General features: G+C 43.7%; 1 protein-coding gene across 1 annotated transcript in view; it reads left to right on the top strand.

Annotated features, from left to right (window-relative positions):
• The window catches only part of CASQ2 (calsequestrin 2), a 63,148-nt gene that overhangs the window by 24,296 nt on the left and 12,255 nt on the right, over positions 1-26,597 (top strand). The window contains exons 2-8 of the mRNA XM_034990219.1: positions 572-656; positions 3,326-3,426; positions 4,427-4,538; positions 10,458-10,531; positions 16,450-16,580; positions 18,195-18,240; positions 24,760-24,814. Of these exons, the coding sequence (XP_034846110.1) occupies positions 572-656; positions 3,326-3,426; positions 4,427-4,538; positions 10,458-10,531; positions 16,450-16,580; positions 18,195-18,240; positions 24,760-24,814 (604 nt within the window). The remainder of the gene's footprint in view (positions 1-571; positions 657-3,325; positions 3,427-4,426; positions 4,539-10,457; positions 10,532-16,449; positions 16,581-18,194; positions 18,241-24,759; positions 24,815-26,597) is intronic.

A 26,597-nucleotide genomic window follows, 5' to 3' on the forward strand; every position in this document is an offset into this window, starting at 1 on the left:
CCAGGGGCTGGGACAGCTCAAGAACAGTGCTTGGGTATTGGGGACACCGGTCTTCTTTGTTTTCAGTTTCCTCAGCTTTTCTGGCATTCCTCAGCTTTTTCAAGGATGAGAGGGAGGATTTAGATGGGGCACGGTTAAGTGACCACACAGGGCACGTTGTGAACTCATGTCCCCACCTGACTCCAGGTTCAGTTGGTGGCTAGCGAGGGGCTCTGGGCCCCTTGTCATGTATCCACGGTCATCCAAGTACTCTTTGCTTCCTTTTTGATTCTTCTCTCCCCCAATTCTAAGTTTATCCACCCTGAGAGCAGAGTACAGTGGATTTATTCTTCCAAATCCTGTATCTTAGTTCTGATCCTCACATTTTCTCTCTTTGGTTCTCAGCCTTCTGCTAAACCATCCTTCTCCTGGGGGATAGCATGGAATCCCTTTGTTGCTGCTTGAATTGGTCAGATTAGCAGGACTTATGGAGGAAAACCCTCTTGTTATTACACCATAATATTATCCCATGATTTTTCTACCATCTTTCTGCCCTTGGTCTGCTCACCCTCTGGTTTGTCTTTCCCTTCAGCTTGTGGCCCAGATCCTGGAACATAAAGATATAGGCTTTGTGATGGTGGATGCCAAGAAAGAAGCCAAGCTTGCCAAGAAACTGGGTAAGTAGGACTTTTTGAGGTATACCTGGAAAAACAAATGTGTCTCTCTCTCAAAAAAAAAACAAAACAGTTTCATTTCTTCATACGTGATAACTGGACTATTTTTAAATAAATACGAAATGATTCTGCACACCTTAGTCTTGGGATGGGGGAGAGTTTCATGAAAGCAGTATTGGCCTGAATTGAACGATTTCACATGAAAGATCTAACATAGCTTTGTGTCATTGTAGAAACTGACGCCAGAGTCAAACTTTTCTTTTTGGCTCCTAGAGCGGGTTAAAAGCCTAGCCTCTTTATCTCACTGCCATGGTGATCTCTCTGGGGGAGAGAAAAATCTCTTCTCCCATCACCGATTATTTCCTTACCTCTTGGCTGAAGCAGCCAACACAAGATAGCATGAATAGTAGTGACTCTGAGGTCCCAGTGGTTCCTAAATGTAAAGCTAAACCCCAGCTGGGCATTATCATTGAGGGTGAGGGGGAGGATTTAGATGAGGCATGGTGAAGTGATCGCACAGTGCATGTTGTGATCTCTTGTGTCCATTATGTCATGCTTAAGTGCAAGTGCACTTTAAGACTCTCACACCCCAAATCCCAAGGAGAGAGAATATGGGGAGCCCCTCTGCTTTCTGAACACCCACACACAGGTAGTAGCCATTTTGCCTTTTCTGCATGACCAGTGAAGAATGGCTGTTTAAAAATAGCAGGAGGTTATAAAACAGGACCTTTGAAGAAAGGTTAATTGGATTTGGAGTAGTAAACACAGGGGGAAAAAAAGATTAGTAGTGGCATCAGGTACATGAAAGTTCATTATCTTAAGGCATTACAAACAATTGTCCTCTATATTCAAGAAGAACAGCTTTTTTTTTTAAGATTTAAATTTTTTGAGACTGTATTTAGGTTAGATACAAAGAAGTCATGACTATAAAATGATAATGAATTATTAAGAATGTCTGTGGTATCTTTTCCCTGGAGACAAATTAAGGAATATGTTTTCCCTTTGAGCAGGAGAACAAAGTATGTTAAATTCTTTCCCTAGTCAAAAGCAATTCAGTGCCTTGTTTCTCTTCCTCCGGAACCTATTGTTTTCATGGGAAGCTGAATTTGGGAGAATTTCCAGTAAATTTAGTTAGAAGAAAACACCAGTATTCCAGTGATCTAAAAATTTAGCGGGGGGACAAGCTGGGCAAGCTTTCATAAGAATGGACCAGTGGTTATTCTCCTAGTGGATGGAGCTTGAAAAATCTACATGAACTTTTCTCCAAAAGCTCAGCCTGGAGGAATTGGGGCAGGTTCTTTTGGACTATTTGGTTCTCGGAGTTTACAGGACAGTTGTATTTTGTGAACCTATGCCTTCATCTTCATCCTCTCTTCCATTTGCCTGAGTTTCATCTCCATCAGGCTATGCCTGAACTACTACAAAAGCCTCCTAACTGATCTCACTTAGAGCAAAATCCAACACTGGGACATCGGCTGATGTTCCCAAGGTGCCCTTCATGATCGGTCACTGCTGGCCTCAAGGATACCTGGTACATCAGTCCTTTGGGTTTACAAATGGTGCTCCAGGGTGTGCCCGGGCTCTTCACATGCGCCCTTCACAGCAGGCAGTGGGCCGGCCTCCTTTTCTCTAGAGGTTTTGCAGGAGAGTTCATTTGGAGAAAGCATTCTCTAGCTATTAGAGAGCTTGGAAACAATTAGTCTAAGGAATTAAGGATGCCATGCAGTTGGACTAAATGCCAGCCTCAGTTATTTAGCATTCCTAGGGGGAAACACAGTTTTCCAGCAAACATTTGTTAAAGCACACAGTATTACGCCAGGAGCAATGGAGGGTAGAAAAATGCAGAACCTTCCCTTGTGGCATTATCAGCTAACTGGGGAAAAGAAGATGTGCAGAATTCAGCTATGATAGAAAAGTAAGCCGTTCATCCTAGCCACGGACATTTATGGGGTGCCTAGTGTGTCCAGGCTCTGTGCAAGATCCTGGGGTGCCAAGGGGAGAGTGGTTCTGCCTTTGGAGAGCTTACTGTTCCAGTGAGTACTGTAAATGGAGCCAAGAGAAGAGCAGTAGTGACAAGAGGGTGGCCTTCTTGGGAAAAATGAGTTCTAAGCTGAGACTCGAAGGAACTGACCAGGATGGGGGAATGGGGATAGAAGTCACTCCAAATTTGGGGAACCAGGAGAACATCTGTGACTTTTCCTTTACACACTCTTTCACATCGGCACCGGGGCAAGAAGCAAGGAAGCTGCACAGAGGATTAAGATAGCAGGTCTACCCAGGGGAGAAGGTGAAGGGTGGGACTGGCGTTAGGTTGTGGAAGGATTGGAATGCCTGGCTAAGGAGTCAAGTGGGCAGGGGGCATTGAAACTTTTGGCAGGGAGAATAGGGCTGGCAGTATTTTCGGAAAATTAAAGCAATGGTAGGGTAGAGAATAGATTTTCCTTTCAAACTGAAGTCCAGGTGGAGCTGTTGGTTCTTGACGATTTCAATTTAAGTGTGTACTTTGGGAACCCTTTACAGGGATAGTTTCAAGGGAACTGATCCTAAGTTGAATGCTAGCCCCACTGATCCTGACCCCACTGTAATCCAGGGATTCTGATCCAGACCTCAGCCCACAGGATGGCTCTTCTTGCATCAGGATGACCTTGTCTTGGGGACTCTGTTTCTTCCAGGTTTTGATGAAGAAGGAAGTCTATATGTTCTTAAGGGTGATCGCACGATTGAGTTTGATGGCGAGTTTGCAGCTGACGTCCTGGTGGAATTTCTCCTGGATGTAAGCATTTATGCACAGTGTCCCTTCATGGAGCTGTTTGGGTTCAGATATAGGGGGAAGTGAAATCCCAAAGTAAGAACGGAGAAGCTGGATAATCTGTCCTGGTCTAAGACAGATTTCTCGGGCTTCACAAAAAACTAAGGAGTGCCTACTCCGCAGTGCTATTGTCTTCTACTGGGAAGCTGGTCCTTAAGTTACCTTAGAAACTATTTTATTAGTGACCAGAGGGAGTACCAGCTAGCACAGAGTGGCCTGGTGCCTTTTCCTCACAGCCTCAAAAACCCAGAGAGAGTGAGTCAGAAGTGAGTTGAAGGCCACCTCCTGCAAAAAAAGCACCTGTAAACTCTGCTCGGCTCTCTCATGAACCCATCCCTGCAAGCCCTAAAAAAAGTGAGGGAGGCAACAGAAAATTCTGAGCCCATCTCTTTCAGCTAAGTGGAGGCGTTTAGATGCACATAACAGAAACCATGCTCAACTACCTGACACAAAAGTACAAATGGAAGAGCAGAGGGAGGGCAGATTTTAGACTGATAAATCACAGATAGTGCTCTTTTCAGTGTGTTGGCTTTTTCCTCAAGCTGACTCTTCACTTTGGTTTTAAGATAACCAGTGATTGGAGCTGATATGTCACATCTCCTCATTCATATCCAGTCGGGGGTGAGGGGTGGGGGAGAGGATCTGGCTTCCATTGTTCTCTTAAAAGGAAAGGAGAATTTCCCCAAAGCTTTCAGCAAACCTACCCTGAAGAGTCATTGGCCAGAATTGGGTCACATGCCATTTCTAAACCAGTAACGGACAAGAGAAATAGAATTGCCTAGTCTCGGTCTACCCCTTGAGTTAAGCTAACTCCTCAGAAGGCACTGCGGCTGTGCACTCTGGGGGAGGATAGGGTCCACAGCTTCCTGCCAAAGTGTCCTACATGTGTGCCTGCTGTCCCCGCGGTGCAGGGAACAGTTCTCTTACTGGAACATATTTCATGTGCGTGTGTGTGGCATTCCAGCTAATTGAAGATCCCGTGGAGATCATCAACAGCAAACTGGAAGTCCAAGCCTTCGAACGCATTGAGGACCGGATCAAACTCATTGGCTTTTTCAAGAGTGAGGACTCGGAGTGTAAGTTGTCTGTCAGCCCCACTTGTGAGTCTAAAGGCTAGATTCCCAACCAAATATGTTAGAATGTTGCCCATAAAGATGAGGGGCCATCAGCATATCCGGTGCTGGGTGGAATAGAGGAAGAATTGTCCTTGCACCCTGTGTAATGGGACACATCTGCCAAGAGTATGCAAAGCAGGCAGGGATGCTGGAAGAGCATAAAGTTTGGGCCATGTTCTCTGGTCTTGGGGGGGTGTTTTACAGAAGAGAGAAACGTCTTCCTTCCCCTTTTCCACTTGCCCACCTACCAGTGGGACTCTCCCCTAGAATGGGTAAAGAGTAGGCTCTCTCCCTGATGTTGGCAGCTCCTGTGGTCACCAACTGGAGAGCTTCTCAGTCACTTGGACGGGATTAGAAGAAAATGTGGGTGGGCAGCGCTCAGCAGCTGCCACACAATGTGGAAAGTCGCCGGCCAGCCCCACAGCCAACAACCAAGGCTGCCCACAGTAGCATAGCCTCACCCCTGGGTGTGATCCCTTTGTGGCCAGGTTTTGGGTGGGCATGAGAAAGCATCATAGCATCACCACAATCCACACTGAGGTGAGAGGGTGGAGAGCGGGAGTCAAGATGAGGAGGGACTAGGCAGGCTAACTCCTTGAGGATGTCTTTTTAAACAACTTTGGCAGCATGGCCCAATGAGGTAAGTCTTTTTCTGGAGCCTCAGCTGTGGCATAACCACAAAAGAGGATCTGGTAGCATTAGTACATGGGGGATGTGCAAAGGAGGGCTGCTTATGATGTTTCTGGAAACTCCAAAATATTTTGAAAATATTTTGAAAATTATTTGCAAAGCTGTTTCCTTACCTATGTGCCAACTGCCACCCTTGGTCTTCTCACCAGCAAGCTACCTATTTTTTCTCTCTCCTGTGACCAAACTTAGGTGTCTTCTCCTATGCTATATAAAAGCCTCTACTCCCCCTCCTTAGCATGGTGCTGGGGGAAGGTGGCTAGCCAGAGAAGTTTGCCCAGCCCTCCTTTGGGTGACTTCACTTCAATTTTTATGTTTCTTATAGATGCTGACTACTCAGGGTGCCCCACCTGCCCCGTTCTTCTTTCTCCTTAACTTCCTTCTATTTCCCTTTATCCTTTTCTGTCCCCACCTCTCAATTTGTTTCATCCTCTGTTTCTCTTCCCTCCATTAAGCTCAGGATAGCAGATAAGAAGGGAAGCAAGGCAAAGATTGGGATTAAGAGCACATCTTCTGGTTCCTTTCCTCCCTACTAAGCCAATGACAAAAACAGCTCTTATTTAATCAACACACGTCATGTACCAGGGTCTATGCCAGGAACTCCATATTGATGCCTTACCTTCTTTCTCACTACTAGCCTGTAAGGCGGTTACCATATTATCAGCATTTTGATGAGGAGGAAATGACAAAAACAAAAAAGTTAAATTAACTCACTATCACATGGCTAGTAAATAAATCCTAGAGCCAAGATTTAAATCCTAGCAATCTGACTTTATAGCTTGCACACTTAATGACTGTTTTGTACTTCCAAGACTACACACTTTTTCAATTCATGGTACACACAGTTTACGGCACACACAAAATGTGGTGATGCTTGTCCAGCCCATGGGGTAAACTGGAGGGGATTTGGACTTAGTGGAAAAACAAGACAAAACATTCTTTTGCTTTCTTATATACTACTACTACTAATAATAATAATCATAATAAAACAAGATAATAGAAAAGTTATCAATATTGCATTGTATAAATCTTCCAAATAAAATATTTTTAGATTTTTTGAATGAGAATGTTGTACTTGCTTCTAAAACTATAGATTTTAAAACAACAACATGTAAGGGTGAAGGGTTTAAATGATCTCTTTTGACAGTCACAGTCAACAAGAGACTTTGCTTGCACACGTGGATGGTGGCAAATGACAAGGCAACGGTAATTGCTTTTCCTTTGATTGATGAGTGGTCTTTTCTTACCACTGAACAGAATTTAGGAAATCTGATCTCTAAATTGTCCTTCAAGGGCGTGAGCATTGTTTCAGTCTTAATGGCTATTAGTTTCGTTTTCATCGACAAATGAAGTATTCTTATGATAATTTGAATAGATTTCAAATTCAATCAAGTTTTCCATATTATATATTTCAAAAATAATAAGGAGGCATTTCCTTAAGAATACACAGATAGCGTTCTACTGGTCTTAGCATTTTTTTTCTGGAGATTTAAATAATAAAATCACTAGTGAGCCATTTCAACTTCCTTCTTAAGGTTGAATTTTTATCTTTAAATTGACAAACTTTGTCTTTAAGAAAGTCTAATACCAGATCATGTTAGTAATACTGATTACGATGATGATGATGAACATGATAAAAAATAGCAATCATACATTCATTCCATTGATGTTCGTAGATAATATGAACAAACAAACAAAAAAACCTGAATATTTTACAGTATCACAAACCAAAAAACATCACTGATGACAAACTATCTTGGACCCATAGTCGCAATCACACCAACTGAGAAGACCTGGTGAGGAAGTCAGGGGAGCCGCCTCTCCAAGGATTTCTCTAGCTGTCATGCTTGCTGACATCTCAGGCAGAAAACAATTGTTATAGAATACAAAAAGTTTATACTTCAGATATAATATTAACTACTGTAAAATTTTGAATGTTGTAGAAAACATGGAGAAAGTTTTATCACCACAAAAAATGTATGGCTGTTACACACTGACTGAAAACATCATGATGTTCTATCAGGCATCCATGTCTCTCTGTTTCTTCTTGCCCTCCAAAAGAGCACAGGGCCTGTGGGTGGGGAGTTGGTAAGGTACGCAGGGAAGCAGTCGTGAAGAATCCTGTATTTCTGCTGTAGTATGAGGGTGATTGGTCAAGGAAGTTTAAAGGTACAGAGGCACTGGCTTTACGAAATGATCCCAAGCTAACCTGTAGAGCAAGAACAACGGAAGGACAGTGGAGAATTGGAGGGCTTGAACACATAGGTAGACTGGAATGGTTTGGGAGAAAAGGCTCCTAAGAGATTTGGGATCAAATTAGAAAAGACTTGGAAGAACTGCGGGGCTACATCTTCCAAGGAAGTTGGGTATGAAGGTTCACATCCAGCTTGAGCACGTAGCTGTGGAGCTAGTGTTGAGAGAGGGTGACAGGAACTTCCTGCAGGAGCTCAGCTGATAGTTAAGAATGCCAAACTGGGGGAAATCTGGAGGTGGGGGGCCAGTATCCAGTATGGAAAACCCTGAGAGATGGGAAGAAAGGTGAGGAAATGCAGTCTGCACTAAGCTGGAGGTTGAAGGTTGAATGTTCAGGAGCCTATTCCAGAAGGGGAAACTGGGGGTCAGACTGGAAGAGCCAAGAAGGAGCTGGTCAGCATCAGCACAGAATTTGAGGGCAGGAAAAACCCGGGATCACATGAGATCAAACAGAGCAGGAGATTAGACCAGGTACCCTAGAAGACAACCACTGTTTGGGCAAGGCTAAAGGCTCAACCACAGTTTGAAACACCACCCTGGGGGATCACCTTACTCTACCCTATTTCATCTTAAAAGGGATACAGATGTGTTCCTTAGGTGAAGAAGGGAATTCTCTGGACACAGGTGTAGGCCATCCTTTCCAGCAGGGGAGGCATTCAAGGAGGTGGGGAGAGATTCATCAGGGACAAGAGGGTCAGGGAAGGAGGATACAGAGGATTCAGCTGGAGCCCACTGGAGCTTTAGATAGACATAAATGACTTAGGTATGGTTAACCCTTCCATTCTCTCCCACCTTCTCTCTATTCATTCTAAACCTCTCATCATCTTCTTCCTCATCTATCCAGTTCTCTACCTCAACTCTCAGGCTATATGATATGTTTTCTGATTACTCAATTACTTTTATGGGGATAAGTTTGTGTGAATGTGTATCAGTATGTACAGGCATTCTTGTAAATTTTTCAACCCCTTCTCATCTATGTTTATTGTAATTACCTCTATCCTAGCAACTATCACATTACATTGTGGTTCTTTAAGGGTCCATACCGTCCTCTGGGTTGTGTGCCTTTGAGATCAGTGTCTCTGTCTTACTCATGTTGGTGTTCTCTGAGCCAGTATTAGTCTTGAAATGTTTTTGATCGAATATTAGAAAATTCTGCATGCTCCTGGCACTCTAACAAAAGCTTATGCCTCTAATGATTAAGAGTTAGGGAACTCCATAAAATGGGAAAAGGTTAATCTTCTTAAGAATGAATCAAAGGATCACCAACTTTCAGGATTATAGATGTTATGCAGAACCACCACCACCATCACCATTCCCATTCCCATTCCCATCACCTCACCTCTAAGGCTTAAATACCAGTGTTTTCACCAGGTAACTGACAAGATGTGGTAAGGCACAGCATGGCCACGCTCATGTATCTCATGCTTAACTTGACCAGTTTGGATTCAGGTTTGGGACCAGAGTCAAGCATAGGCTTGATTAATTTTAAATCATCTTCTTAAGGAATCAGAATAAAAATGAAAACTTAAAAAGAGGGAAAGAAAAATGATGGTTTACCAAAAGGGGGACTTCTGCTAAGAAGTTTAAAGTACTTTCATGATGTCATTTTTGATGGAGGTTGCTTTACATAGTGAGGTGAATTTCCGTCTCACTTAGTGGTCATTTATAGGAAGCTGTGCTTACACACTTACAACTAATGGTGAGTCTGAGTGGAATAAGTTTTTCCTTAGGTTTAGAGTCTAATATTCTATTTCTCCCTCTCTCAGTTTCCTTCACTTTGTCCTGTCCATCTACCAATTTCTGAAAACACATAAAACTGTGGTAAAGGGTTGTTCTTTTTTTTTTAAATTTTTTTATTCTTATATTATCCCCATACATTGCATCATTAGTTCTAGATGTAGTGTTCCATGATTCATTGTTTGTGCATAACACCCAGTGCTCCATGCAGAATGTGCCCTCCTCAATACCCATCACCAGGCTAACCCATCCTCCCACCCCCCTCCGCTCTAGAACCCTCAGTTTGTTTTTCAGAGTCCATCGTCTCTCATGGTTCGTCTACCCCTCTGATTTCCCCCCCTTCATTCTTCCCCTCCTGCTACCTTCTTCTTCTTCTTTTTTTTTCTTAACATATATTGCATTATTTGTTTCAGAGGTACAGATCTGAGATTCAACAGTCTTGCACAATTCACAGTGCTTACCAGAGCACATACCCTCCCCAGTGTCTATCACCCAGTCACCCCATCCCTCCCACCCCACCCCCCACTCCAGCAACCCTCAGTTTGTTTCCTGCGATTAAGAATTCCTCATATCAGTGAGGTCATATGATACATGTCTTTCTCTGTTTGACTTATTTCGCTCAGCATAATACCCTCCAGTTCCATCCACGTCGTTGCAAATGGCAAGATCTCATTCCTTTTGATGGCTGCATAATATTCCATTGTATATATATTCCACATCTTCTTTATCCATTCATCTGTCGATGGACATCTTGGCTCTTTCCACAGTTTGGCTATTGTGGACATTGCTGCTATAAACATCGGGGTGCACGTACCGTTTCGGATCCCTACTTTTGTATCTTTGGGGTAAATACCCAGTAGTGCAATTGCTGGATCATATGGTAGCTCTATTTTCAACTTTTTGAGGAACCTCCATACTGTTTTCCAGAGTGGCTGCACCAGCTTGCATTCCCACCAACAGTGTAGGAGGGCTCCTAAAGGGTTCTTCTTTAGCTCAGTTGAATACCAGTCAATTCAAAGTCCTTGGGGGGAAATTGTGGGTTTAAATAGCACTAAATAATTTTCTATCTAAACAATATCTACTAAATAATTATCCAGTCAGGATTAATTGGCTCCCCACTCTCTCTACATTATTTAAAAAGAAAAAAGTCTTTAGCATGCATCTTAAAAAGTTCTCTTTCTTTGATCTATTTTTTCCTCTCAGATTACAAGGCTTTTGAAGAGGCAGCTGAACACTTCCAACCTTACATCAAATTTTTTGCTACCTTCGACAAAGGGGTAGGTATCTATGAAACCCCAATTTGAATACTTTTGTAGGCACAAAAGGTTAAAATTTGAACTTTCCAATACTTTTTTAAATTTTAGAAACATTTTCTCCAGAAGTGTTAGAAATACAGCAATAAGTCACTTTTGAATGGGAGATGAATACAAAGATGATTAATTCAGAGGAAGTAAGCACATTTCTGAAAACAGCCAATGAAAAGTGATGAACCACTTTTAACCACCTTGAACACTAAGAATGGGCGTGTATGAGAAGAGTGTGCCAGGACACTGGTCAGTGCTTTCTTGTCTTTAGAGCTATTCTCTCCCTTCCCAGGGGTGCGTACTTCCCCCTCTGTTGGGTTAGGATGGGGGGTGGAATGGGGAGGACCATTGGTCATCTGATGCCTGGAGTGCATCCGTAAGTTACCTATTATCTTCAAGAGATGTCATTAATGTACTCATCCGCAATTCAATTTTTCTTTCTTTCTGGATGTGGCACCTGCTTTTGTAAGCCGAAGAACATCATATATGAAGGACCTTGAATCAATGGGTAATTTATTTGGGGTTCACTGTGGGTGGAGTACTCCACTCTAATTCCAGTTACCACTAAAATGGCTACTATTTATCGAGTGCTCTCTGTGTGTTTGGTACAAATTGATACGTGGTATGTATATGACCTCTAATCCTTTATTTTTTTTTTATTTTTTGTTTGTTTTATTTATTTATTCATGAGAGTCAGAGAGAGAGATAGAGAGAGGCAGCGGCAGAGGGAGAAGCAGGCTCCCCGCCTAGCAGGGAGCCCGATGTGGGACTCGATCCCAGGACCCTGGGATCGTGACCTGAGCCAAAGGCAGACGCTTAACCATCTGAGCCACCCAGGCTCCCCTGACCTCTAATCCTTTAAACAAATTTGGGAGCCAAGAAGTCACATGTCCCATATGACAAAATAGATTTATAAAGATTAAGTAATATCCAAGGTTTCCAGTGAATTAATGGTAGTGCTGAGATCCCAGTCTATGCCCCACATGTATGCCCCTTCCTTGGTACCACACACTTAAGTAGAAGACTCTGTACTTGCCCTTGAGATATTCACTTTGCAGCCATCTAAGATCAGGAGAATGGAGGTTGGGTGAGAACTTTAGTAGAGAAGGGGAGGTACAGGGAAGACCAAGCTGAATATATCACTGACGTTCCATTATGACAGGCCATACATCCCCATACACCCACATTCACATAGGAGACACAAATAACACACACAAAAAACATACACAACACACATACAACACACAACACACAACACAGAAAATGACAAACATAAGCACATAACAAACAGGACACGCACATAACACACATCTCCTCACACACACTCACACTCAAACCCACACCCACACTTATATAACACTCAGTACACACTCATTCACACTTATATCCACACCTGCACACATAAGAGTCTCTCTCTCTAGCTCACACACACACACATACCAACTAAAAACTTTCAATCACCATATTTACTAGAACAAATAAGTCTAGGAAAAACTAAATCCTGATTACATTCAAGTAAAAGTTCATCAAGGGGTGACCTACTGAGGAGTAAGGCAGTTGGAGAGCAGGGCTCATGGGCCTTTTTACCATGGGGAGTTCAAGTATTCTGTGAAAAACAAAAGGAAGCCTGTAGGTGCTGGAGCAGGGAAGGAGTACAACAAAAAGAGATCGTATTCCATCTTTGTATATATGTACATTGAACCACCTCTATGGATATGACCCTGGTCTAAAAACTCTGGATTGAAAATAATCCAGAAGAGAGTCTATAATCTGAGTAATATAATCTAAACTTGAAGAAAATTTACCTTAGTTGGTTGGATTAGAGTCAAGAGAGATCTTGAGCAAGAATACCAAAAGCAATAATAACTATCACTTATTAAGTACTTTTTATGTGCTATGCTTGTGCTGAGAGCTTTACATAGCTCTTTCAATCATCTCAATGTGCCTGTAAAGGAGGAATTGGTATTCTTTTTTTTTTTTTTTTTTTTTTAAGATTTTATTTATTTATTTGCGAGAGAGAGAAAGAGAGACAGAGAGCACGAGAGGGAGGAGGGTCAGAGGGAGAAGCAGACTCCCCGCTGAGCAGGGAGCCCGATGCGGGACTCGATCCCGGAACTCCAGGATCATGACCTGAGCCGAAGGCAGTCGCTTAACCGACTGAGCCACCCAGGCGCCCGAGGAATTGGTATTCTTAATCTACAGAGAATGAAAACAAGGCACCAAGAGATTAAGTGATTTACCCATGGTCATATAGTGAGTGAGTAGTGAAGCTTAATATATAATCTCAGGTCAGTGCTCTATGCTACCGTACACCAGAGAAAGAAACAATACACGTGAAGCTCTTGGCTGGAGTCTGGGACATGGTGAGCATTCAGTAAATGTTAGCGAGTCCTGTTGCGCATAAAAGGCAGCCATCTAAGCCCAGGAGAATGGAGGTTGGGTGAGAACTTTAGTAGAGAAGGGGAGGTACAGGGAAGCCCAAGCTGAATACATCACTGATGTTCCATTATGACAGACCAGCAGTGACTGAGGTGGCTCCTGGGTGTTAAGAACTCATCTGAGAGAACACAACCAGGGAGACAGGCTTGGCCAAGCAACAACGCCTCAGTTCTTCGAAGGTGGCCCAGTGCTCAGTTCAGGGTGGTATCTGTTTTCAGACGTGCCTTCCAGCCCGACCATATGTCTTCGTGTCTGTGGCCCATGAAGAAGGTGAGGTCAGGCTATAATTAAAAACTCAGAAGCCTCTTCACTCCAAACTCTGTAAGACACTGAGTCATAAGTGTCCCTGTTCATGTAGCCTTGTGGGATTTTATAACAGTTAAAAGGAGAAAGACACACTCTCTAGCTCTACATGGAACACAGAAGGAAGAGCAGTCACACTTAGAGGACTCAGTGCCATTTGGGACTTGAAAAGTTGGACTGGTCAGTTGTGGGGGAGGAGGGGAGCCAGAGTCCAAGGAAACCTCAGTGGTGTCCAGCAGGGGGCGCTGGTGCAGAAGAGGGAGTTGGAAGAATCTTTTGTGGAGACTTAGGGAAGCCCAGAGGGACAAGGGGTAGGGGAGGTGCTTTGTAGAGGTGTGGAGTCAGGAGAGGCCAGGGCCAAGGAGGCACTAATACAGTCCCAAAGATGAAAACTCAACTGGCAGATGACAAGAGGATTTGGTCACTATTGAGGTGAAGGAGAGAAAGCCAAGAGAAGACTCAAAAATAACAAGATTGTAAGTCTCCTCTTCAAGACAGCAAAGATTGTGAAGCTCCTGAAAACATTAGGGAATCTAGGAAAAGAATCTACTGAGGAACAAAAGATGGGGTTTATGAGTTCTCTTTCTACAAGTAGGGAAGACATACAACAGAAGTATCTTTCATTTATTTATTCATTTGCTCATTCAGAGAATATTTATTGAGTGCCTTTTATGTGCCAGAAGCTCTTTTAGATGCCAGAGATGCAACATGGAGCAAAACAGATTCCTGCCCCTGTGGGATTTAGAGTTTAGTGCAGTGGGGGAGGGGGCAAGGAGAAGATGGGAAGACAGAAAGTAAGTAAAGAAACCAATAAATATGTTATATTTGATATATGAGTTAGAGAACCATAAAGACACTGAGATGTCAGGGCTGCTGAACCATTGTCCATAGTGGTCTCCCCCAAAGAGCTTTTAAAATCATGGATTCCTGGGCCCCACATCTAAGATGAAATTTGTATTTCTTTACATTGTGACCAGACCCAGAAACACACATTTCCAGAGAAGTCCCTGGGGAGTTTTACCTGACCCATAGGTTTGGGACCAGCACTGATCTATGCATCCTAATCCTAAACCAAGCCACAACATCTCTGAATCAAATGGAGCCAGAGAGTCAGAGGGCTAAGGATGGCATGCTTACTGGCCAAGATACAACCAAGAAAAATGAAAGAAAGGGCTTTTCTCGGATATAGGCCAAGGGCACTCTGTGGTGGTGGTGGGGATATAGTGAATAGGTCTCTGGAAATTTTTGGACAGGTTTCCCAGGACTTAAACTTAAGAATATCACAATCCAACTTTACATTTGTGGTCTTAACATTGTAGGCCCAGACACTGGCATTCAAGGACCACACACACGCATACACACACACACACACATACACTTCGGAAGTTGAGAATGAAAAGAGATCGCTATTCAAGGTGATAGTTTAGAACACTCCACTGCCTGGGTTTCAGTTCAGACTCTATCCCCTCCACATATGAGATCTTGACAAACCGCGTACACACACTGGGCCTTTGGTTCATTATCTGTAAAATAAGTAATAATAATGGTTCTTACAGCAAGCCAAGTGAGGATGCATAGAGTAATCAACTGCACTGGAGCCCGTCGCAGAGTGAGCACTCCGTGCACTTACTATTACTGGTTTCCTTCATCTGGTCACTCCCCACTTCCTTTAAGCACAGTTTTCTGGTTCCTAAAATATGTAGTCAGTGAAGTCAGAAACCCAGAATCCAGTGTCATTTTAAGCTCATTCTCTGATGGGCCCGGCTTTGTGAAGAACAGCGTAAAAATCCAGACACTGGTTGTGTGGTGGCTGGTTCCTTCCCAGGCTCCCCACCCCCACCCTGTCAAAGAGGGGGGAAAGTAAGAAAAGACCCCACAGTTCCCTGTCCCTCAAAACCAAATCAACATGACCATAAATCTCTTCTGACTGACTGTAGGTCTAAACATGGCCTGTTTTCTTTAGCTCTGGATAGAATGCTGGAGTTTCTTTCCCTGAAGTCCTGTAAGAAATGTCTTTTGGAATATAGTGACCTGGAATTAATAGCAACTGATGACAAAAGCCATAGGGACACCAGTGTTTGCTCAGAATGGCCTTCCTTGTGTAACAGCTTATGTAATACCCCGTTCCTCCCCCTCCCCAATTAGTCACGGTTGCCCTGGGCCTCCGCACCGCACCGTTGGTTACCACCGCAGGGCGTCAGCTCTTAGGCAATTCTTTAGTTTCAAGGGAACCACTGTTCATCCCTGTGCTTTCTTGGACCACAGCTCAAAAACGAAAAGAATGGCATTTGGTTTTCTACAAAGCGTTGCGCATTCCAAGCCTCTCAAATCATTTCACAAAAAGAGACTTGAGCTCAGCAGCCCTGCAGGCAAACACAGCACCCATTCTGCCCCAACAGCAAACTATGTGGCCACTTTAATCAAGAGAGCAGACGTCTTCCAGGCTGCAGGCTGGCTTCCTGAGCTTTTTATCTGGTAGAGGGTGAGCCACTCATCCTGGCTTGCTGGGGACTATCCTATTCTAGCACTAAGAGTCTGAACCTGGGAAACCCCTCCGCTCTGGACAAAGCAGGATGTTGGTCACCTTCTGGCTGGTAACAAAGCAGACAGTTCCCAGAGTCTGAGAAACCATCAGACAAGCCAGTACTGAGAGATAACCCTGCTTCAACCTAAATCACAAGTAGGGGTTAGGAGCTGATTGAGGACAGATTAATGGGTTGACCTCTGATTTTGAGTACTGGTATGCTGTAAATGGTTTCTGTCAACTGCCAGTGCTATCAAAATTGGTTCATGCATCTCAGAACACTGAGCTTGCTCTGTTGACATTTGCTTCTTTCTCCAGCCCTGGCACATATAGTGGAGTGATGATGATTATACAATTAGATTTCACCCTTTTCATTCCTACTGCTCTCCGCTCCTGCTTGGACCTCAGTTGCCAGAGAGGGCTTTTCCTTCCTATCTGTCCTTCTTTGATTGGTCGAGCTAGGGCTTAGGCAATGAGTTTCTACCACTTCAACATTTAAGTTAAAACTGTACGTATACTCTCATGTCTTTGCCAGAAAACACACACACTCCTTATAGATGGGCAACCCATTGCTACTCTGGACTAGCATTCAAAGAAACTATTTTCATATTTCTAATTGTTACAGGTTGCAAGGAAATTGTCCTTGAAGATGAATGAGGTTGACTTCTATGAGCCATTTATGGATGAGTCCATTGCCATCCCTGACAAACCTTACACAGAAGAGGAGATCGTGGAGTTTGTGAAAGAGCACCAAAGGTGCCCCAGATGGCATGCAGGGGTTGGTGGGTGGGTGAGGGGGTGCAGTCCAGGGTCTGGGGGAGGAGGAGAACTTCTCAGTCCTAACATTTTTAGGTCTCCCAAGAGCAACAACCTAGAGTTACTACCCTAGCAGAACTGAAATCAGTAGTATGGCTTTGTTGGTCATTGATCAGCTGGGCAGGGATATTGCTACTTTTTCTGAATATGGGTTTACACTTGCAAACAAGGTAGACCAACTCCCCACAATCAGCAAATCCCCTCCAAGACAGAGTAAGTTACAGGTCAGATTCTACAATAATAACAACAGGGATTTACTGCCAACCTCTTATATGCCAAATGCCATGCTAAGTGCTTATGGAAGCTATTTTATCTAATATTCAACATTACGGAGTATTATTATTATCCCAATGTTATAGATCAAGGAATTGGGCTCAGAGTAGTTAAATAACTTAGCCATGGATGAACATTTTATACATAGAACTTCTGGGAGAGGAATATTTGATACCACCTAGAGTAGCTCTAGCATGGATTAGCAAACTTTTTCCATAAAGGGCCAGAGAACAAATATTTCAGGTTCTGTGGGCCAGATGGTTTCTGTTGCAATACTCAACTCTGCTGTTGTAGTGTGAAAGCAGCTGTAGACAGTATGTAAACAAATGGGTGTGACTGTATCTCAATAAAAACTTATTTATAAACATAAGAGGCACTGGCTGGATTTGGCCCACCAGCTATGGTTGGCTGACCCCTGCTCTTGGCAGAGGGACGATATTGAAACATGGAACGTGGTAGTGGGTTTACCACCTCGCCACGCCATCCACCCTCTCCAACACATGCTCCCATATGTCCACTGAACCTGGAGCACTATGATTCCATCACCTGGTTGTCCCGGTTCCCATAGGGAGGCAGCATTTGGAGAAGCAAATTTCAATGTGTCTAACACCATTTGCCAACATTCAGAAAGAAATAAAACCATGAGAAAATATAATTTTACCTGTTCCTCCAAACATCCCTAAAGAGCTTTTGAATGATGATCCTGATGATAGACAATGCAGTCGTGGGCTGGGAAAACCATGATTTCTGTTTCCTCTCCCAGGTGTCCTCGGTCTGGGCCTTGCTCTGGGCTCTCAGGAGTGGCCCTGGTCTATGAGGAAGGAAATGGCTTCTTGCCCTAGGAATGAGCTGACCCTGCACCCTCTGACCCATTGTTTGTAATGGACTTTATTTATTTATTTATTTATTTATTTATTTATTTATTTGGCTCCACACGTAACGTGGAGCCCAACACAGGGCTTGAACTCATGACTGTGAGATCAAGACCTGAGCTGAGATCAAGAGTTGGATGCCTAATCGACTGAGTTACCCAGGAGCCCCTCTAATAGGCTTTATATAATCCTTGGATCAAATGGGTCTGTGAAAAGGTTGGGAGCTTCAAGCCCAGCTCCCTGTATGATGCAACAGAGTAGAACAGTTCCATCTCCTTAGGGAAGATTTCGAGAGCTCTTTATGCCCTTGCAAATGAACCAGCATCTCATTTTACATTTCACTATGCTGAGGCTGCGGTGTCTGCCTTGGTAATCCCTACTCAAGGAAGCTCATCCTTGTTTTTTTCAGACCCACCCTACGTCGCCTGCGTCCCGAAGATATGTTTGAAACATGGGTAAGAAATGGCAAATTCTTTCTGCCTTGTAGACACCAGTATATTGCCCAAGAGGAATATCCCTTTGAGTCCGCAAACTTAAACCACATTTTATTTTGCTGGAGTGGATGTCTAGATGGTGGAGTATTTGAAACGTGGACAACGTCATGCTCAACTAAAGCCCAGTTCTCCATGGATTTAATTTAAGCCTCTTTGGTACTATCCACTAAGGCAAAATTATTCCATCTTTGAGTTCATTCCCCACAGTGACTACTGGCTTCTGTTCACTGACTACCAGAGACCCAGGGTAACATAATGGAAGGAGCTGAGGCTGTGGAGTCATAGAGACTTGGGTTCACATCCAGAATCTGCTCCCTGGTAGCTCTGCATCCTGTTATCAAGTCATGTCATCTTTCTGAGCTTTAGTTTCTGCTTCTCAAATCAGGGCTTTTTGTAAGGATGAGTGGTTGCGAAGAGCCCAGAACCTGGTAGGTATTTGGTCAATCAATGGTAGCTATTTTCATAAATAGCAACTCAAGGCAGTGGAAGGCACTGAGTCAGATTATCCCCTAGGTCTATGCCATAGACAATGTGTCAGGCAGGTCAAATAGCATAGAAGGAGGGCTATGGAGATACAACCTCCCATCCCATGTCAGGTTTATACAAAATTCCATAACCAATAACAACCAAAGTCTATGGAGCATTTTTCAAAGCATTTCATGTATCCTTTTAACCTGGATGTTTCAAGAGTTCTAAAAAGTGATGTAGAACAAGTATTATTTAACCTCATTTTACATGGGGAAACTGGTGATCATACAGGTTAAGTTAGTCACTCAGGGATACATAACTAATAAGCATTAGATCTTGGGACTTAAATTTAGATCATTTGGAGCCAAATCGCATATTCTCTTCAGTATAGATCCCCAGAGTAAGCCATATCCCCATAAGGCGCCATTTTGTCAAGGGCCAGGAGAGGGAAGAAAGGAATTAACATGGAAGCATTTATTTATTTATTCTTTGATTCAGAGTCTAAAATGACAGCTGAACAGAACCATGAAATAACTTAACACTTGATGTCTTACTGGCTGGTAACTTATTTGTATGTCTGAAGGCAGAACAAGCCTTTCATAAGACACTGAAGAGCAAGTCATCCAGTCTGGAGGATTGGACTATTGAAGAACAACCCAGTACAATGGCAACATATTTTCCTAACATTGAAACCTGTCAAAAATTTAATCTTTACAAGGTCTTGTTACTATATTTAAAAAGAGTGTAGCAGTGCTTTAAAAATAATATTCCTTTAAAAAATATCTTTACTTTTACTTAAAATCATTTCAGACTTACAAAAAATAATGTAAAGAATTCCATGATCTCTTTACCAGATTCCCCAAATGTTAACATTTTACCTTCTTTGCTTGATCACATACCTCTTGACAGATGATGGATATAAACAGGTTTTTCCCCTGAACTATTTGAGAGTAAGTAGCAGACGTAACTCCCCTTACCCCTATATACTTCAGATGTTTTCTAAAAACAGGGAATGTCTCTCATAACCACAGTATACTTATCAAAATCAGGAAATTAGTATAACTTGATTTCATCTACGGACCTTACTAAAATTAACCAGCGTCCCACTAATGTCCTTTATAGAACACACACAAAATTTTTTTTCCTGGCCCAGGATCTGATCTTGGATCTCATACTTGTTGTTTGTTGTTATGCTTCTTTAGTCTTTAATCTGGGATAAGTTCTTGGTCTTTGTCTTTCATGACACAGGGTACCATTTTAAATTGAGAGTGATTGTCACTGTTCTGTTCTGCTATGTCTCTGTTCTTAGTTCTTTTTATTTTCTTCATCCCTAAGAGAGGCCCTTCCTTCAGGCCTTTTCTTACTGACACAGCAATATCGCATCCGAGACACAATATGCCATGGTGGGAGAGCCTGTGTCCTGCCCCCTCCCCCTGACCACAAACACCCCTAGCCCCCCACACTGCCCAGTAGAAATGCTCCCTCTCATATATCACAGGCAGATGTTCAGAAAGAAAGTTCATTCTCTGGATGCACTGGAACTTATTCTCTGCTTTCTTTTCACTTAAGGAAAAAAAGAAGTTACAGCCTTTTGCTATAATATAACAATGATGGCTCATACTTTCCATGTTAGTATATATTCAGTGGTTTTCTAATCAGGAAAGGGCTGTGTATTAAATTTAACCTGGTAGAGAAAAGGGCAACTAGACTGGTTTAATTCTTTCCTGCACACCATCCTGGAATACCCATGTGACTTCCCCAGAAGCTGTAACCAGACCTAACCAGTCCCAAGTCTCCAACGAGGGAGGGAAGGCAGGAACATCTTCCCAGCCTTAAAAAGAAGAAGCAGAAATCAATCTGTCAGAGGGATCTCTGGGGAGCCACTTCCCATGTGCCTTCCTCATCTACCTTTGCCACCTAGGAAAGCATTGCTCCAAAGAGCAGCATCTCCATGGACCACTTGGCCGCAACAAATTAAACCACAGAAGCTGGGGAACGTGACCAGTTATGAACTGGGAAGTCTTTATCTTCAACACCCACTTCCCCAGACATTGCAAAATATTTAGATAGGAAAACTAAGTCGAGCTAAAGCAATTATTGACTTTTTTCTTTCCCCAGTTGTGTGGGTTTTTAAAGCAGCAAACCATAAAAAAACACATACTTGATTATTACTAAAGAAATTGGTGGTTAGCAATACTTGCTGTGTGTAAACTGAATAGCTACTTGCTCATTTAGAATATTCAAAGAATGTCAAGGTGGGGCAAGGTGATATAAACTGAGTGCTGACCTGCCCTTCCCCTTCGATACACTACCTTCTAACCAGCTCTCCATCCTGGCAAGTGGTCAGAGTCCTGGGCAAAAGCCCATGGGGATGGGAGTCAGCAGTTCCTTCGGAAATAACCCTCTCTCTGTGGCAATAACCAAACAGTACTTCCAAAAGGGGGCCAGAAACCTCCAGATAAGCCCCTGGAACATTCCATCGCACCAGGGAGTCTGCAGTTTTAAGTGCATGTTTTTTTTCTTTGCATCACTTCATTCAAGAGAACAAACATTCAACAGAACCTGGGAAGAAACCGAGCAAAACAGGAACAGTGGTAATATATCTGGTTGGTGGGTAACTGATGTGTGGTTTCTTTTTGGCATCTCTAATATTTTCTATTTTCTTCAACTAGTGTGTAAGATTTTTATCACCATATTCTTTGTTTTAAAGTCAGTGTGCATTAATAAGAACCTATTACTTTGTGCTAAGCACGGGGTTATAAAAATGAACATTGCTGTTGTGTCCTGAGGAGTTCAGGGTTGAAAAAATGAAACAGTCTCAAAACATATAACGCCACTCCAGTATGCTCATGCTATGACAGATGGACATACAAAGTGAAAGAGAATTCAGAGTAGGGTATTCGCCAAAGTAATTCCTAAGTCTCCAGTTTTTTGGGGGATCTGGGGCTCAGTCACTTTACATAAAGACCCCTCATCGGCCTCCTTTAACTTAAGAGTCACTAATCTGAGTTTGAAACATCTGCAAACCCTGCAGGGGACAACAGATTCATTCTGTTGCTATTGGTGATATCAAGGAGGAAAATTGTTTTTTCTACCCTCTTAGGTTCAGTATTGAAGGGCTGCAAATTAAACTGACAAAATACAGATTAGCACGGGCAAAGAACAAATTTAATGACCTATTTATGCAAGGGAGTTTACAAGGAAATGTGACTCAAGAAGGGGCTTATATACCATCTTAATTGGAAATGGGAGAGGCAGGAGTCACTTCTGGGAGAACAAATGACTTGTTAGAAGGTTGGGCAGAAAGGGATCTTATGGAAAAACAAATGACTTCTTCGGAAAGAGAAATGGGCCCTTGGGGAATAGATGGGAGATTTGCTAGTGCTGTGAAAACGTCTGTCTGAGAAGAGAAATTAGAGCTGCTCTTGGGGATGGGTTTATGACAATTGAGTTCTTTTGGGATTCTCTCTTTGGTAGATAGGGTAGTAAGGCATTCAGGAATTCAGATGCTTTCAGCTCAAAATAATTTTTATGCCACAGTGGCTTATTCTGGACCCCTTCAGTGAGAAAGAAAAAGCACGTGGGGCCAGACAGAACGGGCTTGAATCCCAGTTGTGTCACTTACTAGTTCTCTGGCGTTAGGTAAGTCACTTCAATTCTTTAAGCACTAAATAGGAATAAGACTTTCATTTGAGATTTAGCAATAATGTACTTACAAAGTACTGATACAAAGAACGGCAGGGGGCAGATACTATTGTGGCCTTTGGAATCATCGTTGTTATTTATTTATTTTTTTAAAGATTTTATTTATTTATTTGACAGAGAGAGAGATAGCGAGAGCAGGAACACAAGCAGGGGGAGTGGGAGAGGGAGAAGCAGGCCTCCTGCCGAGCAGAGAGCCCAATGTGGGGCTCGATCCCAGGACCCTGGGATCATGACCTGAGCCAAAGGCAGACGCTTAACGACTGAGTCACCCAGGCACCCAATCATCGTTGTTATTTTAAGGTATAATCCTTTCCGAACTCAGAGAGCTTGCCATCTGGTTGAGAAGGGAGGATTCGTGCTATTAAAAAGATAGTTTCTAAGGCAATGTGATCCAAAGGCCAAATGGGTGATCTGGAGCAAAGGTTGTGGGGTTCAGAGAAAGCCCCCGGGTGGTCTCAGTCCTACGTATGGTCAGCTTGGCTCTTCCTCACCCGTGCACACTGGATTCTCAGTGAGTAACCCTGGCCCATGGATTCTTGCTCTGTGAGTTTATTACTGGAAATACCTGGCACTGAGCCTGCACCTGCTTCTTTGCAAGTGTTAGTACAGGTTTGTGTGCTGACTCTTTGATCCCTACAAAGAGAGGGGCCCTTTGCCTTGATTACAGCCCTCCATCCAGGCACCATCTCAGGCCTGGGGAGTGACAGCCACATTATGAGCAGCCTCTTAGCAAACGAATATGGATTCTTAATTCCAAAACCAATTTCCAAAGGCGTTCTAGAAGGGCACACAGAAACGAAGCCTGTTTCACAGAGTTAACACTGCTCACTTCCAGCTGATGGCAGGAGACAGAGACACAGGGCAGCCTAATGAGAACTGATCAGGATATTCTGTTTGGCGATAATAGCAAATGTAAAACAGAGAAACCTCAGACTCCCCTCTGGTTGCTGTCGGATTTGTGTAATAAACCTGCACACACACACACATACATCTGTAAAATTCAATTCCCCAGAGCATCTGACCAAACCTGTGCCCACTCTCTTGTTTTTAATAATAATATTTTCCATTTAATCTCTCAGAATTTTTGGAGGTTGTGTCCATTCCAAACTCAAAGGGGAAAAATTAGCATTTAGATAGGATTGCACCAGCATTAAAATCAATTGAAATGGAAACAGGGATCATGGCAGGGTTGAGATGCCTGGATTTTTTTCCATAGGATGATTCTGATATGACATCCAGGGTACCCAGTGACTCCCCTTCCCTGTGTCAGCGATAATCAGTACTCATTCAGATTTGTCCCCGTTACCTGATTCTTAACGCATCTTCCTCTCCATGTTTTTTGGGGAATCACATTTGCTCATAACAGAGCCTCCTCCAAAGCTCCTGCTCTTCCTTCTGCGGGATAAATCGATGCAAAGGAGACACGGTCCTTTCTGTCCAGGACATAGAACCACGCGATGCCGCTTGCTCGCCCTGAGATGTGAAATACTCTCTGGATTCTTGGCCTTGCCCCCGGCCTCCATGGCCACCCCCACTTGTCACCGTCACACCCTCAACTTTCCCTAGCCCCCAAATCCACTCTTCCCATAGCCTCTCACACTCACAGAAATGCGTTAGAGGCCTTCAGCAAGCCTTGGACCCGAGCAGAAAGGACCCCAAGGAAGGACCCTGGAAGTGAGAGTCAGCAAGGTGCCCCTTCCTGACTACACAGGTTCTTCAGTAGGAGGTGTGTTCACGGAGAAGCCCTATATGCTTGTATACGATTCTTGTGTGAACAGAACAGACCCACGTCCTAATTTTCCTAGAAGATTCCTGTCTGCTGCCAGTCTGGGGACAGTTTCAGGATCCGTCGACAGCATTCAGAAGTTCCCCTGATTGCTGGTTGCTGGTGGTGAATTCTCGAAACACAGACTGCCAATTGCATTTACTGAGCGATATTCAGAGTGACTGTTGCCCTCGGAGCTCCTGATGCACCAGACTCATGTTCTTCCTCCTTTTGCCTTTTACTGCTGCTCTCCTGGACCCCACAGCCCATGGGAGTGAGGCCCATTCAGTGCTGATGTCTTGTGTGTAGTGGGTGTTTTCCTGTCTCGCAAACCCACGTGTCAAACAGCACGCATTTCTCCCAGTTGCTCATCAATATTTCCTTCCTTACTGCGCGCCCCTCCGTTCCCCTGCCCCGTGTGCACTGCCCCTCTGCCACCTCCCCTCTGCCCATTTCCTTGCCAGCCTCTGTGTCTGTCCCTGACTTGTTCCTTTCTATCTCTCCACCTGGGAGCGTAACCTCTGGATTCTTCTCTCCTCCAGGAAGATGATTTGAACGGGATCCACATTGTGGCCTTTGCGGAGAGGAGTGACCCAGGTAGGAAACTCCCAATCTGTCCCTTCACACCTTAAGCAGGATCTGATTTCTCCCCTTTGCCAGCCCTCATTCCTTGCTCTTGCCTCACTTCCTGTCTGCAAGGCCACTGCAAGACATTGGGCACCCCCTGGTGGTCGCCGGTTAGGCACGAATCCGTTGTCCGTTGTGCACACGGCTAAGAGATGCCGATGGATCAGAACCTCGTTCTACTCTGCTTAGCTGTCCAAAGTAGGAGGAAGCACTGAGCACTGGGGAGGATATAAAAACATCCTAGCTTTACAGGGTGTGTGAGTGTGTTTAAGAGGGAGATAGAGAGACAGAACTTCTGTCCACATTAAAAGTTTATTTAACCATATTGTGATCTAGCCTATATAAATAACAATCCTCCATTACAATTACAACCAATGTATGCTTTGGTCTGTAAAATATGGTCTGTGCTTAGGAAACTTAATAGAAAATACTCGCTCAAATAGTGAGACCTGGACAAAACTAGCAGTTCATTTCTAAAGTGCAAAATGACCCTATAAATGGATGAGTAGCTTTGTTTTATTTTGGAACACGGACGACTTTTTCCTGCCTGCACTCTTTTTAGCATCGGTAGAGAGGGAAGTGCAGGGGAAAAAAATCAAGTATTTCTGGCCATAAAATGCTAGGTCCCTTTGGCAATGCTCTGTGACATAAAGGGTCCCCAAAGGGAAAGCGTAAGTGGGCATTCTGAGGTGCATATTGGGGAGACTTGGCACAATCCAGACTGCACACATAGAAGGCAAGGAACTGCACTTAGGATGGCTCAGCAGCCAGGCCTTGGGCCATGAGGTGCGGGGGCAGGGGTCTCCAAACCTGAAAGCACAGAGAACCACAAGCACCAAAGCTGCCTGGAGCTGAGCATAACAGGCCCTTCAGAAACCTTTAATTTCACGGAGCTCGGAGGCAAGTGTTAAGGCACCTTAACCTGGCCTGAGATGTCTTGTACACTCATAGGGACAGACGAGGAAGCTTCAGGAAGTTGAGCAAACTTCCCAAGAGGGCACAAGGAGTTAAGGGTAGGTCATGAAGGAGCCACAGGTTGCCTTGGTCATCAATACGTACCTGGTTCTTGCACAGCGCCTTGACACATAGTAGGTACTCAAAAAACAGATGTCGGGAGGTGATCGGATGAGGGGATGACTGACCAAGACTGAGCCCCAACACTTGGCCACCATGCCCGTTTTTTTGTTGTTAATACATTATCAGCCTCCATAGTTCTTACAGACAGAAGCCTAAATGCTGTTATCGTAGTTTTTTTTTTTTTTAAAGATTTTATTTATTATTTGACAGAGAGACAATGACAGAGAGAGAGCACATGAGAGGGGGGAGGGTCAGAGGGAGAAGCAGACTCCCCGCTGAGCAGGGAGCCCGATGCGGGAATCGATCGCACGACTCCAGGATCATGACCTGAGCCGAAGGCAGTCGCTTAACCAACTGAGCCACCCAGGCGCCCCATGTTATCGTAGTTTTTAAACTTGAGAGATAATCCACACGTGACAGTATTCGCCTTTCTAAAGTGTGCGATTCGGTGGTAATTTTAGTATTCACACAGTTGTGCACTATCTAACTGCAGGCCGTATTCGTCACCCCAAAAGGAAGCCCCATGCCCGTTGGCAGTCACTCCTATTTCTCCCCCCACCCCCGGTCCCTCGCAACCACTAATCTACTTTCCATCTCTATGGATTTGATTATTGTGGATATTTCATGTGGATGGAATTATGTATCTGTGGCCTTTTTTGCCTAGCCCCTTTCCCTG

The sequence above is a fragment of the Mirounga leonina genome, unplaced genomic scaffold (genome assembly GCF_011800145.1).
Source record: "Mirounga leonina isolate KUSES-001 unplaced genomic scaffold, KU_Mleo_1.0 Mir_507, whole genome shotgun sequence".
Classification (NCBI taxonomy): domain Eukaryota; kingdom Metazoa; phylum Chordata; class Mammalia; order Carnivora; family Phocidae; genus Mirounga; species Mirounga leonina.